General features: G+C 38.8%; 3 protein-coding genes across 8 annotated transcripts in view; all 3 read right to left on the reverse strand.

Moving 5' to 3' along the window:
- The window catches only part of LOC111559126 (olfactory receptor 1L8-like), a 397,653-nt gene that overhangs the window by 187,070 nt on the left and 193,582 nt on the right, over nucleotides 1–17,001 (reverse strand). The window lies entirely within an intron of this gene.
- Nucleotides 1–17,001, reverse strand: part of LOC111557539 (olfactory receptor 1L8-like) — a 356,757-nt gene that overhangs the window by 146,173 nt on the left and 193,583 nt on the right. The window lies entirely within an intron of this gene.
- On the reverse strand, nucleotides 107–7,750 carry LOC101097186 (olfactory receptor 1N2-like). The gene has a single exon (XM_045043960.1). The coding sequence runs from the start codon at nucleotides 6,014–6,016 to the stop codon at nucleotides 5,069–5,071; it is 948 nt and encodes a 315-aa protein (XP_044899895.1). The 5' UTR covers nucleotides 6,017–7,750; the 3' UTR covers nucleotides 107–5,068.

Below are 17,001 nucleotides of genomic sequence, written 5' to 3' on the forward strand. Positions count from 1 at the left end.
CAACTTATAGAGTTATCCAAATCCTGCATCAGCCTCTTGCTAATTTTTCAACCTATGGCAAATTAAGTAACCTCAGTGAGCCACAGTTTGCCTGCTCATAAAAGGAGGTAATTAAATATTCTCTATCATGTTAACTACACTAAAATAAAAAATAATTTAAAATATATTCTCTATCATGCAGTGTTTCTGGAAGAATTAGGAGAAAAAATATGTAAATTTTCTCATTCTGGGTCTTATGCTTAGATTTTTATTACTTTTAATAATATTCAACATATTCCCTTGAGGTAAATATTTGCATTATACAGAAGAGAAAACAAAGGCTCAAAAACAGTGTGTGTGTGGGGGGGGGGGGGTTAAGTTAAATTACTTATCTGAAGTTACACAGCTAATATATGGCAGAGCCAGAATTTGAACCCAGATATCTGATTCCAAAATGCATACCTTAATGGTTACATGATGGCTAAATGGACATGAAATCCACATATTTCTCTCAATTATTAGTTTGCTTTCTTTTCTTGCTTCCCTCACATCATTCACATACACAGTTCCAATCAACAACGTCTCTCTATACTAGCAAATGACTTGAGGTTGGGGCAAGGCAAATCAGAAACTAGGATGGAAGAATGAACACTCTCAGAGATCCTGATACTTCGCCAAGGGAGCACACTCCCTGCTGGAGCATAAGTCTCTAGTTAGATATTCTGAAATAATCTATGAATAAAGCCACGTGATCAGAGAGAAGGGTACTTGGACCACATTATGTGTGGCTGTCACCGAGTTTCTTTTATGGGGCCATTATTCTTCTGCACAGTGCCAACAATCTATGTTCAGATCTATTTTAAAATATATCAGTTTTATTATTGTATCTCCCTTAGGGATGCTGCTAAGGATTTATCCTCACAAGGGGATAAAGATTTTTCAATAATCCACAGGAGAAATTTTGGAAACTTCAATGCACTCCATCCATTTCTTCCATGCATAATTGGAATTCTGAGATCCCCCTGACAAATTCATATTTTTAAAATAATTTTAAGTGAAAATAAGACTTACACTAGAATCAGAAATACCTGGTTTATGTATCAGTTCCACTATTCACTGCTTGTATGTTACCAACGCCCCTCTGTCTCAGTTTCCAAACATAAACAAGTGAGTAGTAATAGTAACTATAGTAACTATCATCTAAGGCTCTTGCGAGAAATTAAAAAGATAACACATGTAAACTGCTTAGCACAGTGCTTGACACATATGCTACCATCTTCAAGTTCTGCTTAAAACACAGCTCAAATGCAATTTTCTCTTCTCCCTTTGGATAGGTGAATCTAGAGGACTTCACTGAGGACGTAACATTTGTGATGGGTCTTAAAGTATGGGTATGTCATTGCAAAACAGAAAAGAGAAGTTTTTCAAGGCAGGAGGAACAGAATACAGAAAGGCATAAATTTATGTAAAGAAAGGAAAATGAGAAGCTATAGCTCTGTAGGTGAGTTGAGATGGGGATGTAATGTTCCCAATCTTGGGATGTCCAATCATTTCCTGATGTAGTCAACTTTACAATGTATGCAGACTGGGTACTGCCACCTAAAATGGTCCCTGGCCATTAGTTCATTGGTCAGTGTATGCTTATGATTCAACTGATCTTCAAACACTAGAAGGCAAGAAGGATGGTGACATCAATATCTGGCTAGACTTCAGGTAGCAGGAAAAGTCAGGGATTTGCTGCTGGTATTGAAACCCTAGTTGGCATCACTAGAATGCATGGGTAGTAGCAGAGAATTGCAGGAGCATACCTCATTTAAGGAGAAGGTGGTCCAGAGCCATGAGATAGCCTTATTACTGAGACATATCTCCAATATCTTTTTAAAGCTGGAGGCTATTTTTCCTGTACCAGAAATTCACTCACTACGACTAGCTGCCAATCTCCTGAAGTTGCCTCGCCCACTTGATGGGCTGCTGACTACAGACACATTAAGTGAGCCTACCCAAAACCACTAAAAGTATTACCCAGCTGAGCCAAATCTGAAGTGTTAACCCAAAGAAATGTAAACAAAGTAAATTGTTGTTGCTCTAAACACTAAGTCTGGGGAGCCTTTGTTACGCAGCACTTGGTAATTGATAAAGCTCTGCTTGAGGAAGATGATATACAAGATGGAAGTTGCTTTCTTTAGAATGTCTGCCTCCCTCATTTTCTCTAGACTAATAACTTGGAACAGATTTCAGCACAGCCCTAACATGAAATAACAGTCCCGGTTATAGGAACATTTACTTGATTCATCAAAAGGGGAGTAGGATTTAGCAACACATACCACTCATAAGTGGAGGGATACAAATGGCTGGACAAGAAAGTTATGAAACATTTTCCTGGGTGGGCTCAAAGTGCACAACGCATGAGGACTCTCCTATGACCCAGGAGACAGGAACATCTGGAACAAGTTCTCACAGGCTGTTGGGATCATTGATAGGCTTGGACATGATGGCACTTACAGCAAATGGAATGTAGATGCTAGTACACCTTGTTAAAGTACTGAGGGAGAGGTCCAAATCCCAAAGATATGGCCATGTTAGAATGTATTTATAAGACCAGAGAACACACCAGGCAACTATGTGCCCAAGACAGGACAGGAGATACTCCTTTCACTAAAGCAAGAAAGAACACACTAGTGAGGAGGACAACAGAATCACTGAGAAGTTGATTGGGGGCTCTTTCTCTTGGGACAGAATGAATAGAAAATGCTAACATGGAGCTTGGCTCCCTGGTATCAACAGGTCCAGGTGGCAGCACTTAACCATAAGAAGTAATATGAATGAAAATACCAAATATCAAAATCCATGGCAAGGCCAGATCTCCTATAGGGATTTGTTGAAGTAGCTAATAAATGGCTCTGTTTTTAGGGCTGAAGTAGAGGGGAAGCCAAAGAGGGTATTGCTTAAATTATAAATAAATAAATAAATAAATAAATAAATAAATAAATAAATAAAACTATGTAGACACTGATGGTAGCTTTTACAATAAAGAATCATAGTCCCTCACCCAGTTTTAAGACTTAAGACAGGGTGCAAGGGTCCAGCAGCAAGCCATCATACACGGGAAATGCTCTATTTGGGATTAGGGGCAAGCAGGTCCAGAAAGCACAAGCAAACAGAGATGGTCAGCACAGATCCCCATGTTCTCCACCTTTTTTTCAGTTTCTTTTCACTCCACACACATCATTAGTCACTGGGGTGGAAAACACTTGAAACTGGTTCATGGACAAAATCATGATACATTGTAATGAGCTGAAAATGGATGGATGTATACTGCCTGGAATGTACACTGTCATAGACAACCCCACCCAGGAGTGACTCTAAGGAAGGGAGGCAAGGAAAAATCCAGTGGGCACAGCATCCACTTGCTTATCATTTTTGCACAAGAGTAGAAGCCAAAGATAAGAATATAAACAGCCTCTTTGGAAGTGATGAATCCCTTACTCAGATAATATTGTTAGTATAATTGAAAATCATGTGTCAAAGTAAACTAAACATTAGGAAAGGTAGCAAATTACAGCAAAGAATAAAAAAAATGAGTAAGGTATACAAGGATTCAACCAGGGATAAGTATTCAGGAACTTCTTGCTGCTGTCAATATGCTCGATACCTCAATGATTTTTACCTTGATAGGGTAAATAATGAACTAAGTATTTTTATACCTTATTTTATCTGTCCTTTTGCTGCCATGAAGGATGTTCCACAATGGTATTCGCAAATTCGGTTGCACTAGGATCAACTGTTTTGTTTTGTTTTGTTTTGTGTCGTGTTGTTTTGTTTTTATAAAAAAATATGAGGGTCCCTTCTCTAGAGAGTTCTAAAGCTCCAGGAAATACTAATTTGCAGCTAGAATTCAAAAGCACTGACAATTACAGAAAGCTACAAAGAGTAGAAGTGAGCAAGAGATGTTATGGAAACAGAACTGGGAAAGAAAAGTCAAGACCCATATTTAGAGATACCACTACGAAACATTACCAAGGTTGGGCTGGCTTGGTTCCCACAACTTGCATGACCTCTATTCTAAATAGCCTGTCCCTGTAGAATCTTCACTTTTCTTTCTCCACCAGTTCAAGTGAGCTCACACATTAAGGCTCAATAAAATGTCATATGATGGGTAAAACTACCTGACCACCGTTGTGCAGATTATTTTTCTTCCTTCTGTGGTCCAACATTTGTCATGGCAGCTATCACCATCTGATTTGATTAACACTAACTTGAACACATGACTCTACCATGTATAGACAATATGGACAATATCTTATTTATTTTTACATTTTACCAATAGTGCATAGCACAGTACCTGGCACATGGTAGGTATCAACATATACATTCTAGCTTAATGTGACCATGTTTCTTGCCACAACCATTAGCATTGAAATCAGGATACAAAAGCATGCAACAGTTTGGACTCCAGAGTCAGACTAGAAATAAATTTCAATCCTTCTTTCCCCACTTACTATCTATAGTCTCAATCTGTAAAAGGTGACAATTATAGTATTTAACCCAAGATCATTACAATTGGAGAACTAAATGGCATAATACATTTAGAGAGTTAAGAACATGGAATAAAATAGATATTAAGCTTTATGGAGAAATCATGATGACTGGACCTGTGTTACAGTTAATTGCATATATGTGCAACTACATACCATATGGAATTCTCTAAAATGAATTCCATAAAGGCATGGAATCAGTACCTCCTCTCCCCCACAGAGTATCTGGCAAATGGGAGATTAATGAATTTGGTTGAATTGTAGGTTAAAAAAAGATTCACACCTTAGAATTACAGCAAACAAAAGAAGTTCTAATTGACCTTGCCCCTGTGTGGCTTAGCATCACCCTACACAAACACCAGGGAAATATTCACATTTATAGGACAGGACAAGTTCTTTATGAAATACACCAACCACATACATTGTTAGATCTAAAGCTTAAGAGAATGATTCTGGGTCATTTTTTTAAAACCTAAGCAAATATGATAAGGGATGATATTTCTTCATAAACACATGGGTTCTCCAGGGCGTAACTTCAAAATATGGATATAGGATCAAATTCCCTGAGAAGAGAATGTATGAGTTCCAAAAATCTTACTGAGTGCAGTCTTCATATCATTGTTCCTGAGGCTGTATATGAAGGGGTTCAACATAGGAGTCACAACAGTGTAAAATACAGCTGCAATCCTTTCCTTAACCCCAGAGTGTGATGAAGGGGGAAACAGATAGACACCAATAGCTGTGCCATAAAACAAGAAGACAATGGTGAGATGGGAGCCACAAGTGGAGAAGGCCTTCTGCCTGCCAGGGGCAGATGAGACTCCAAGGATGGTGGACATGATGTATGCATATGACAAAATGATCAGGGAGAGAGGACCAGTGAGTATCATGGAGCCCACAGTGAACAGGACTACCTGGTTTGTGCTGGTGTCTGAGCATGACAGCTGCAGCAGAGGGACCACATCACAGAAGAAGTGATGGATGCTGTTGCCTGCACAGAAAGAGAGTCTAGCCATAAGCAAGGTATGTAGGAGGGCAGCAAGGTTGGTGAGGACCCAGCATGCTGCCAGAAGGACCACACAGACAAGAGGACTCATGAGCTTGGAGTAGTGAAGAGGCCTGCAGATGGCCACATAGCGGTCATAGGCCATCACCCCCAAGAGGAAGTCATCCAGTGCTCCAAACATCATGAAGAAATGCATCTGGGCCAAACACCCTTCATACGGTATGGTGTGACTATGTGTCTGGATGTTCACCAACATCTTGGGGACTGTAGTGGAAGAAAAGCAGGCATCAGCAAAAGAGAGGTTGGCCAGGAAGAAATACATGGGGGTGTGGAGGTGTGAGTCAAAGCCAATGGCCAGGATGATGAGAAGGTTTCCCATGACAGTGACCAGGTACATGCCCATGAAGATGCCAAATAGGAGAGGCTGCTGCTCTGGCCTCTCGGAAAGACCCAACAGAAGAAACTCAGTGACACTGGACTGGTTGATTCTGTCCATGCCACTACTCTTCCTGGAGGAAGAGAAGAGATAGGTCAAAAAGTGTTAAAAAAAAAAAAAAAGTTGGTGCTTCTATCCTTCTCTAAAAGAAATGCCCTCACCCAATTCACATATGTCTTTACTCCAAGTTCCTGGGCCTTCCCTCCAAGGTCTGCACATCATTCCTTACTCCTCAATCCACCCAAGAAAGGAGGGCAAGCAGGCAGAGAGATTAAAATGCAAAAGAAAGGTGGAAAGATGAGTTTCAGGATACTTCCGTCAATGCTACATGTTCACTAAGACCCAAATACCCCAGCTTCCATGTCCTAAGCCCATCTAATTTGCAAGCAGTAAGAGTTGACACTTTGAACTGTAAGCACTACACAATGTGGCATCTAATTGAAAACCCATACATTTTATTACATATACTTCACAAATGAGTTTTTGAAATTCAGTGAAATTAAGTCACTTGCATAATATCACAAAGAAGGTAGTAAATACAGCATGGGGGGCCTGAAGCTATTTCTGGTGCCCTTAAACACCCTGAATCAAGGCTACCTTTACTTAAACTCTTCCTCTGCAGGAGGCAGACATAGGGGACTCTCTCTAAGGGAGTAGTTTCTACTGCCCATTTTAGGACTGGCAGAAACAGGAGGCAGGGGCTCCACCTGGGATCTTTTGTGGATCTCAGAGGGAAAAACATAACTGCCTTTTTTTTTTGGAGCACTCACCTCATTTATCTAGCTCAGACAGAATTCACCATCAGAGATAAAATTCCCTGCACCTGTGTTCTCCCTTTTGGTGTCACAGGACCTTGATTTAGGCATGCAGGCTCTTCTTAGCCATAGCAAATGATAAATCAGAGGCCCCAGGGCTGTTGGGTATGTTGGGCCAGCCAGAGAGCAGCAACCTAGACTACAGCAGTGGAGGTGGGATGAGCCTTGTGCACGCTGTCACAAAAGTATTTCTAGGTTCTGGGTCCCAGGAGTAGGATTTTCCAGGCTGATCCCCAGGGACAAATATGAAGTAATTGCTCTACCTTCATGCTTCATCTCCCTAGGCCAACACTCACCAAGGAGTGTGGGCAGAGGGAATGCACAGCACATAGATGGTTTTGCATGTGATAAGCTTTGTCCCCAGGGATATGTGTGGATCCCTATTCTTCATGCACATATACCCACAGAAAATAACAATGACAAATCCCAGAGAAAGAGGAAATTTTAATTTCCAGAGTTACAATACCACAATATTCAAAATATCTGGTTTTTAGCAAAAAGGTTCAGGAATGCAAAGAAACAAAGATGTATTGGTGATTCAAGGGAAGAAAGAAATGAACAGAAACTGTCCCTCAGTTAAGTGCAGACTTTGGAGTTTCTAGACAAAGATTTTAACTCAACTGCCTTTAAAGAAATATACTCAAAGAGCTAAAGGGATGCAGGAAGCAATATCTCAACAAATAGAGAATGTCTAAAGAATGATGAGAGTTTAAAAAGAAACCAAACAGAAATGATAAAGCTGGAAAGCACAGGAATCAAAGTGATCAATTTATGAGAGGGGTTCAAGATCAGAGTAAAGCAAGCAGAAGAAAGAATCAGCAAACTTGAATATAGATCACATGAAATCATCCAGTCTGAGGATCAGAAAGAGAAAAGAGTGAAAAATAAATAAGCAGACCCTAAAAGACCTATAAGACACCAGCAAGCATGCTGACATATGAATATTGGGAGTTCAAGGACAGAAGACAGAGAAAAAGGAATAAAGAATATTTCAAGAAATAAATTTCAAAAACATCCCAGATATGATAAAAGTCATAAATCTACACATCTAAGAAGTTCAATAATCTTCAGTTGGATAAACTCAGAGAAAGCCACATTGAGACACATTATAATCAAACTGTTGAAATACAAAGACAAAGAGAAAATCTTAAAAGTGGAAAGAGAGAAGCTAACCAGTATGTAAAATCAATCCTTGATAAAATTAACAGTTGATTTCTCATCAGAAACCATGGAGACCAGAAAGCACTGAGATAATACATCTAAAGTGCTAAAAGAAAAAAATTATCAACCAAGACTTCTATATCTGGCAAAAAAAAAAAGTGAAAGAGAAATTTAAATATTTTCAAATAAAAAAATAGGGAATTTGTTCAGATAGAACTTCCTTATAAGAAATGCTAAAAGGAGTCCTCCAGGCTGAAATAAAATGATCAAGAAAAACATCATATGATTTCACTCATACGTGGAACTTAAGACACAAAACAAATGATCATAGGGGTTAAAGGTGGGGAAGGGATGGTTTAAATAGGTGACAAGTACTGGGTTTTGTATGGAAGTGTTGAATCACTAAATTGTACAACTGAAGCTAATATTACATTATATGTTTACTATTTGGAATTTAAATAAAAACAAAATGAAAATAAAATTTTAAATGACTCAAAAAATAAAATAAAATAAAATAATCCCCCCAAAATAAAGAGTATTTAGAAAAGAAAGATAGAAAGATAGAATGAATGGATGAACAAATGAATGAGAGAAAGAAAGAAAGAAAGAAAGAGAAAGAGGAAGGAAGGAAAGAAGAAAAGAAGAGATATTTTCCAAAGAAAACATCCAAATGGCCAATTAACACAGGAAAAGATGCTCATTAGTCATTAGGAAAAGGCAGATCAGAAGGAAGGAAGGAGAGGAGAAAGGGAGGAAGGGGGAAGAAGAAAGGAAAAAAGAAAGAAAGATCCTAGATGGTAACTCACCACCATATAAAGACATAAAGGCCACTGGTAAATGCAACTACATAGGTAAATATAAAAGCAAGTATTCTTGAACTTTTTTGCAACACTTCTTTTAGTTTTCTATATGATTAAAAAACAGATTCATACAACAATAACTATAAATCTATGTCAATGGGCACATGATGTATAAAGATGTCATTTGTGAAGATAACAATATAAAGGGGGAGGATAAAGATATATAAGACCAGAATTTTTGTATGCTGTTGATACCAATTCAAACTAGATTGAGTTTAAGATGATAATTGTAATCTTCAAGGTAACTACTGAGAAAATGAATGCTATATACAGAAAAAAGAAATTAAAGGAAAATCAAAAAGATAACACTAAAAAAATTAAACACAAAGAAAGGCAGTAATGGAAATTTTAGGAATAAAAAAATATATAAAGCGTATACAAACCAAACTGTAAAATGGTAGAAGTGAGTTCTTCCTTACCAGTAACTATTATAAGTGTAAATGGACTACAATCTAGAATTAAAAGGTAGAGGCTGGCAATTTAGACTTAAAATAAAGCATGATCCATCTGTATACTGTCTATGAAACTAACTTTAAATCCAATGACACAAGGGAAAATAAAAGAATGGAAATAGATATTCCATACAAACAGTAGCCAAGCAAAATTTGACAGAACTACAAGACAAACTACCCCAATTAAAAAATGGCCAAAAGACTTCAATAGATATTTTGCAAAGAAGACATTCAAATGGCCAATTAACACATGAAAAGATGCTCAACATCATTAGTGTTTAGAAAAACGCAGATCAGAAACCACTATGAAAATACAAATCAAAATCATCATTTCATAACCACTAGGATGGCCATAATTTTTTTTAATGGAAGGTGACAAGTGTTGAAAGGGACGTGGAGAAACTGGGACCCTCATATATTGCTGGTGGGATGCAACTGGAGTGGTCACTGCAGAAAATAGTTTGGTTCTTCCTCAATGACTTAAACAGAGAATTACCATATGATCTATCAGTTCCACTTCTAGGTATATATCCAAAATAATTTAAAACAGATAATAGAACAAATATTTGTACAAAAATGTAGCAACTCCATTCACAGTGGTCATACTGTGGAAATAATCTCAATGTCCACCAACAGATAAATGGATAAACAAAATGTAGTATATATGTACAGTGGAATATTATATGGCCACATAAGGGAATGAAGTACTGATTCATGCTATACAACATAGATGAACCTTGAAAATATCATGCCTGGTGAAAGAAGGCAGACACAGAAGGCCACATATCGTATGATTCTGCTTATATTAAATATCCTGAATAAGCAAATCTATGGTGATGGAAGAAGATTAATGGTTGTCATAGACTGTGGAAAGGAGGGAATGGGGAATGACTTCTTAATGAGCACATGGTTTCTGTTTGGGGGGATGAAAAAGTTCTGGAACCAGACAGTCATGATGGCTGCACAACATAATGAATGTACATAACATCACTAAATGGTATACTTTAAAATAATAAAAATGGTAACCATTTTATGTGTATATTTCAGCTATAATTAAAATAAAACGAAGAGGAAATAATAAAATGTACATACATATCTGCTCATTTGAACATAAAGAACTACAAGAATAATAAATCAGAAATAAGTGAGTTTGAAATTGACTCCCCACCCCATTCTTTTCAGTAGGTTCCCTAATCTCTTGACTCAATGATGACTGAGGAACCTCTCCTAACCTTCCTACTCTTTCCTTGTCCATCAGGCTTTTAGTTACAAATCAGAGAAGCTGATTCTAGCAGATGTGGGCATTTCTTCAAATATAGAAAGTATTTAAAAGATGATGGGTCTATGGGGCGCCTGGGTGGCGCAGTTGGTTAAGCGTCCGACTTCAGCCAGGTCACGATCTCGTGGTCCAGGAGTTCGAGCCCCGTGTCAGGCTCTGGGCTGATGGCTCAGAGCCTGGAGCCTGTTTCCGATTCTGTGTCTCCCTCTCTCTCTGCCCCTCCCCCGTTCATGCTCTGTCTCTCTCTGTCCCAAAAATAAATAAACGTTGAAAAAAAAAAAGATGATGGGTCTAAACCTCTGGGACACAGCAAAGGCAGTCATAAGAGGGAAGCATATAGCAATCCAGGCCTTCCTAAAGAAGGAAGAAAGGTCTCAGATACACAACATAACATTATACCTCAAAGAGCTGGAAAAAGAACAGCAAATAAAATCCCAAACCAGCAGAAGACAGAAAATAATAACAATTAGAGCATAAATCAATGCTATCAAAACCAAACCACACAAAACAAAACAAAAAAAAACAGAATAGGTCAACGAAACTAGGAGCTGGTTCTCTGAAAAAATTAACAAAATTGATAAACACCTGCCCAGTTTGATCAACAAGAAAAAGGAAAGGACCCAAATAAATAAAATCAAGAATGAAAGAGGAGAGATCACAACCAACACTGCAGAAATACAAACAATAAGAAGAGAATATTATGAGCAGTTATATGCCAATAAAATGGGCAATCTGGAAGAAATGCACAAATTCCTAGAAACATATACACTACCAAAACTGAAACAGGAAGAAATAGAAAATTTGAACAGACCCATAACCAGTAAAGAAATCAAATTAGTAATCAAAAATCTCCCAAAAAAACAAAAGTCCAGGGGCAGATAACTTTACAGGGGAATTCTACTACACATTTAAAGGAAGAGTTAACACCTATTCTTTTGAAGCTGTTCCAAAATATAGATATGGAAGGAAAACTTCCAAACTCTTTCTATGAAGCCAATGTTATCTTGATTCCAAAACCAGACAAAGACCCCACTTAAAAGGAGAACTATAAACCAATTTCCCTGATAAACATGGATGCAAAAATCCTCAACAAGATACTAGCCAATCGGATCCAACAATACATTAAAAAAATTATTCACCACGACCAAGTGGGATTTATATCTGGGATGCAGGGCTGGTTCAATATCCACAAAACAATCCATGTGATTTCATCACATCAGTAAAAGAAAGGACAAGAACCACATGATCCTCTCAATAGACGCAGAGAAAGCATTTGACAAAATACAGCATCTTTCTTGATAGAACCCTCAAGAAGGTAGGGATAGAAGGATCAGATCTCAAGACCATAAAAGCATATATGAAAGACCCACTGCTAATATCATTCTCAATGGGGAAAAACTGAGAGCTTTCCCCCTAAGGTCAGGAACATGACAGGGATGTCCACTCTCACCACTGCTACTCAACATAGTATCGGAAGTCCTCAGCAATCAGACAACACAAAGAAATAAAAGGCATCCAAATCAGCCAGGAGGAAGTCAAACTTTCACTCTTCACAGATGACATGATACTCTATATGGAAAACCCAAAAGATTCCACCAAAAAACTGTTAGAACTGATACGTGAATATGACAAATATCATATGACTTCACTTATATGAGGAATTCAAGATACAAAACAGATGAACATAAGGGAAGGGAAGCAAAAATAATATAAAAACAGGGAGGGGGACAAGACATAAAAGACTTAAATATAGAGAGAAAACAGCGTTTCTGGAGGGGTTGTGGGAGGGGGATGGTCTACAAGGGGCATTAAGGAATCTACTCCTGAAATCATTGTTGTACCATATCTAACTAACTTGGATGTAAATTAAATAAATTTCAAAAAAAAGATGATGCATCTAAATTCAATGTGCTATCCTTAATTGGACCCTAGAACAAAAAAAGGGCATTAATGGAAAAACTGGTAAATTTATCAATGTTAATGTCTTAGTTGTGCTGATGTACCATGGATGTGTAAGATATTAACAACAGGAGAAGCTGGGAAAAGCACATAGGAAGTCTCTGTACTACTTCTGTAACTTTTCTGGTATCTAAGATTATTCCACAATAAAATGTTTACTAAAAATAATAAACTAATGAGTTTGGTTAGCTACAATGGGTGGGTGGGAATGATGTGGGAAAGTTGAGAAGATGAGCACACCTATTTGTATAGTTTTTACTGTGTTATCTTTCAATTTCTCAAATAAATAAGCAGGAATGAACAAATCAAAGCGGAGTGAAAATAAAACAATCTAACATTTCAAATGACATGATCAGACAGAAAGGGAAGATCAAATAACTCAGGTAATTCTAGATACAAGCCCATTGGGTGGTTGCTCATGAATGAGCCATCATTTTTAAAGACAGGGAGGGAGGGAGGGAGGGAGGGAGGGAGGGAGGGAGGGAGAGAGAGAGAGAGAGGAAGGAAGGAAGGAAGGAAGGAAGGAAGGAAGGAAGGAAGGAAGGAAGGAAGGAAGGAAGGAAGGAAGAAACAAACAAACAACAGCCATTGTATGGTGTATGAGGTCTGCATTCCCAAGAACAGTCAGGATATCTCACCAGATCCTTATATACCACTGCCACTGCTGCTTTCCATGCCTCGGTGGCAACAACGTGTCTTGTGGCACAAATAATTACAAAAAGTGGTCCTGAAGGCTTCTTACCTATGCCCAGATCTCGTTTCTCAAAATACATGCCAGGCCATTATTGAAAGGGCAATGGACGCCTAATGTAAGGATGCATGCAACAAGTCTCTCTGGAATTATTTTATCTCCAAATGATGCCAATACAGTAGCATCTTTTCTGGATCATCGAGCCCCTCATCTTTCAACTATATTTATACATTTCTGTGAATCCCCAACCAACAAGGTTTTATGCCTTGAAGTTCTAACGTCAGCCCAAGATTATTGTAAACCCAGTGATATCCATGACCTCACCTTCAACCAACACCATGACAGCCTGAAGGACCATCAGGTGACATCATACCCACAACTGGACTCATTCCTGATGATGGCATCAGACATACAGCTGGGATTACCTGTGATGGTGACCTTGATCTACCCACTGGACTCATCCAGTTCTCATGTCCCTTGTAAATCTCCTATCCAATGTTCCCTTCACCCTCAAAACACTCTCCTGCTTTTCATATCCTTTCTTTCTCAGTTCAACCCCAACCATCACAAGCTACTCCCTTCCCCTTCCATCCTTACATTTTCTGCTCCTTCCTCAGATGTCTGCACTTCTAGCCCCCATCTCTGATATACAACCAGCACTGAAGGATGCGTTATAAAATAATTGTTATGTAAACCTTACTGAGCAAATAGCCATGTTTTAAAGGATATGAATTGTTGGGTATGCTATAAGGCACCCTCTCAACTGCCTGGCCATGTTGTAGCCTATCAAAATGATCTTAAAGAAACCTTCACAATAACACAACCCAGCCCCTATATATCTGATGGTCCACATCTCTGAACCTAAACCTTGTTTTTCTCCCGGTCTTTCCTTTAAAATACTAACTCCAACTATCCAGAATAGCCCCATATTATGTCTTGATTAAAATGCTTACTGGAAATTTAGTAGTTCTTCATTGCCCATGCCAAATTCTCAGTCTAAGCTTCTAGTCCATGAGGGATATTCTCTTCTTCTCCACTATCCCTTACTCCTGCACTAATTTATTCCTCTCTAACCCAGGCTTCTCTTCATAATTTGACTTGTACTGTCTGCATTTTGGACTCATACTCCAAAACAAAACCCACCAACTTTATTCTCACCACCAAGTATGTTATATTCTTGTCAACTGCCCTCATTCTGCTGACCACAATGGAGGTCACTGGTGCTGCCTTGGAGGCCACCATATTACACAACATAACGAAAGAATTATGCCAGTCAGGAAATGTCTAAAATAATATCCATGTCTATGATTCAAACTGCCACAGCCCTGGGAGCCCTGAATGAAAGACAATGATCCCTGGCAACAATGGTTACTAATAATTGCCTAGCCTTAGATTATCTGATGACCAGCCAAGGGGACATTTTTTCCCATAAGGGCACTTATTGTTGCATGCTGACAAATAATACAGGCAAAATTTCTCAGATAGCACAATAATAGTCTGTTTCTCCAGCAAAAACTTTTCTCCACTCCCACCCCTTTACCACTACAAATTCCCAAGCCCATTCTCTCTGCTTTGTCCAAGCCAACTTGTAGCTTGTACCCAGCCAGATTCCTCGAGAATCCTTTGTGCCTCATTCTTTCTTTTAAATTATCTTCCTATGTGAAGTGTCATCAGCCCTGACTTCTGAACCAAAGCATGTGCCTCCTGATAATATGCACTGTTGTAGGCTTATGAAAGATCTATAGTTAGAATCTTCAACACACACACACATACACACGCATGCACACACGTGTATGCACACACAAACATGGTAAAATGTTAGCTTTTGTAAAAGAGTATGGGTGAAGGGCATAAGAGGATTTATTCTATCATCTTTACAACTTTTTTCTAAGCATGAAGTCATTTTTAAAAATAAATTTTAAAAAGTTGAATCCCAGCTGGAACCAAGCCCCAAAAATATTTGAGCTTGGAACTGTGCCCAAGAAGAAACAAGTCCAAGACATCCCTGGCATTAGAGACACTGTCCCTTGTGACTCCAGTCCCCTCTGGCTCCTGGACATGATGTTCTCCATATGGCAGGAAGAAATTGGCCAGTTAACCCACAGTGGCTCCTCCTTTACTATGAAGAGAAGCTGAGAATTTGGCAACAGTCTGGAAGAAGTGTCTGAACTCACGGATGATGAGCACAGGTCAGAAGGAGCTGGAAATCTGCACGTGGCGATGGATCTTCCTATATAATTGTGGGTTTGTGTATGAGCATCTCTGTGTTCGTGTGTGTGTGTGTGTGTGTGTGTGTGTGTGTGTGTGTCTGCATGCACTGTATATGCTTGTATACCTGTGTTTGATAGTTGGCTGTGTGTGTACTACGTAACTGATTCACAGCCTGATTCTTTTCTTCAGTTAGTTAGACCCAATCTGGGCTGTGTTTTAGTGCATAAGTTATTAGCCTCCAACATGTGATTAGGGACTTCTGATTCATATCTGTGATCTTCAATATTTGCCTCTATTGTTATGACAGTGGCATTCTCCCAATGGGGTGATGGGCATCACAGCTGAGTGATGAGAACTCAGCGTTAGGAGTAAGACTGTTGTCTCCACTGCTGGGGAAAAGGATATCCAACCTCTTCAAGGAACCAAAGTTAGAAGGGGCCCAAATCTGTCCTCAGCAGCATGTGCTAGTGTGTCTGTTTGTGAATGACAACTTGTATGTAAGAGCAGGAATGTGTATTGTTTCCTTTTGTCTGTGTGTCTGTTACCATGTGTATGTTGCCATGTGTATGGGTTGTTGGTGGTGGTTTAATGATGGTGCCTGTCACTGAATAGGCTTAATTTCCCCATGATGACTGACTGCCTTCACTGGGAAGGGGCCATCACTTCAGTGATGGGAGTGGGCATGCTGCTGGTAGAGAGTGACTAAGTGTGCATGTGTTGTTGGTGCATGTTTCTTGTGAGATTTTGAAATTGTGTATGGCCTTGTGTGTTTTTGGTGATGTGTATGTATAGTGATGAGTTATGCATATGTAAGTTGTGTATTTTACCAGGTATGATATGCTTGTATGTTAATGGTGCATTGTGAATGTATTTGTGGGTGATACATAATTGCATATTATGTACATCCTGCCTTGTGTGTTATTCATGACTTGTATGTATATTAGTATTTATGAAATAAACCACATACTGGCTATCTTTCTCTTACAATGGGACTCAGACACAGGTGACTGAAATCTTCAAATCAGCAGTGTGTGTGTCTCTGTGTATCTGTGTATGTGTGCGTGTGGTGTTTGTATGTGTGTTTGGAGACTTCTGATTTGCACTCATGACTTCAATTAGTTCCTTAAGTGACCTCCTTCTCATGGACGTAACCACTGCTCTATTTTCTAAAAAGGGTCTGTTATCATTTTCATATACCTGTGTGAGTCAGTGGCTCAGAGTTTTGTAACCTTTGCACATTCACTTAATGTCCCAGACAAAGGAATGTTAGGCGTGTTGCTGAGTGAAGTTAGAGCACAGAGTCTCACCAAATGGCGGCAAGACCTTGGGAGAGTCACTCAACTATTTGGCCTCGGTTTACATATCTAGAAAATGGAGGCTTACAGGCCCTCTGTAAGTATTTATGGCTTGAATAGAAGTTAATGTATGGGAGAGCCTTTTGTCAACTGGAAAATATATAAATATAAATGACAGAGATTATCCAGACAGGCACCAAGAAAATTTTGGACAGCTTCAGTCTCTTTGCAACCCTAAAATAACAATACTGTCTCTGGCACTCACAACCAGCGAAAAGAGAGATTTCCATGTTAAAAGCATAAGTGATGATCACACAATATT

The sequence above is a fragment of the Felis catus genome, chromosome D4 (genome assembly GCF_018350175.1).
Source record: "Felis catus isolate Fca126 chromosome D4, F.catus_Fca126_mat1.0, whole genome shotgun sequence".
Classification (NCBI taxonomy): Eukaryota; Metazoa; Chordata; class Mammalia; order Carnivora; family Felidae; genus Felis; species Felis catus.

Coding starts and splice junctions, on each gene's coding strand:
- LOC101097186 (XM_045043960.1), bottom strand. CDS start 6,016: ATGGACAGAATCAACCAGTCCAGTGTCACTGAGTTTCTTCTGTTGGGT.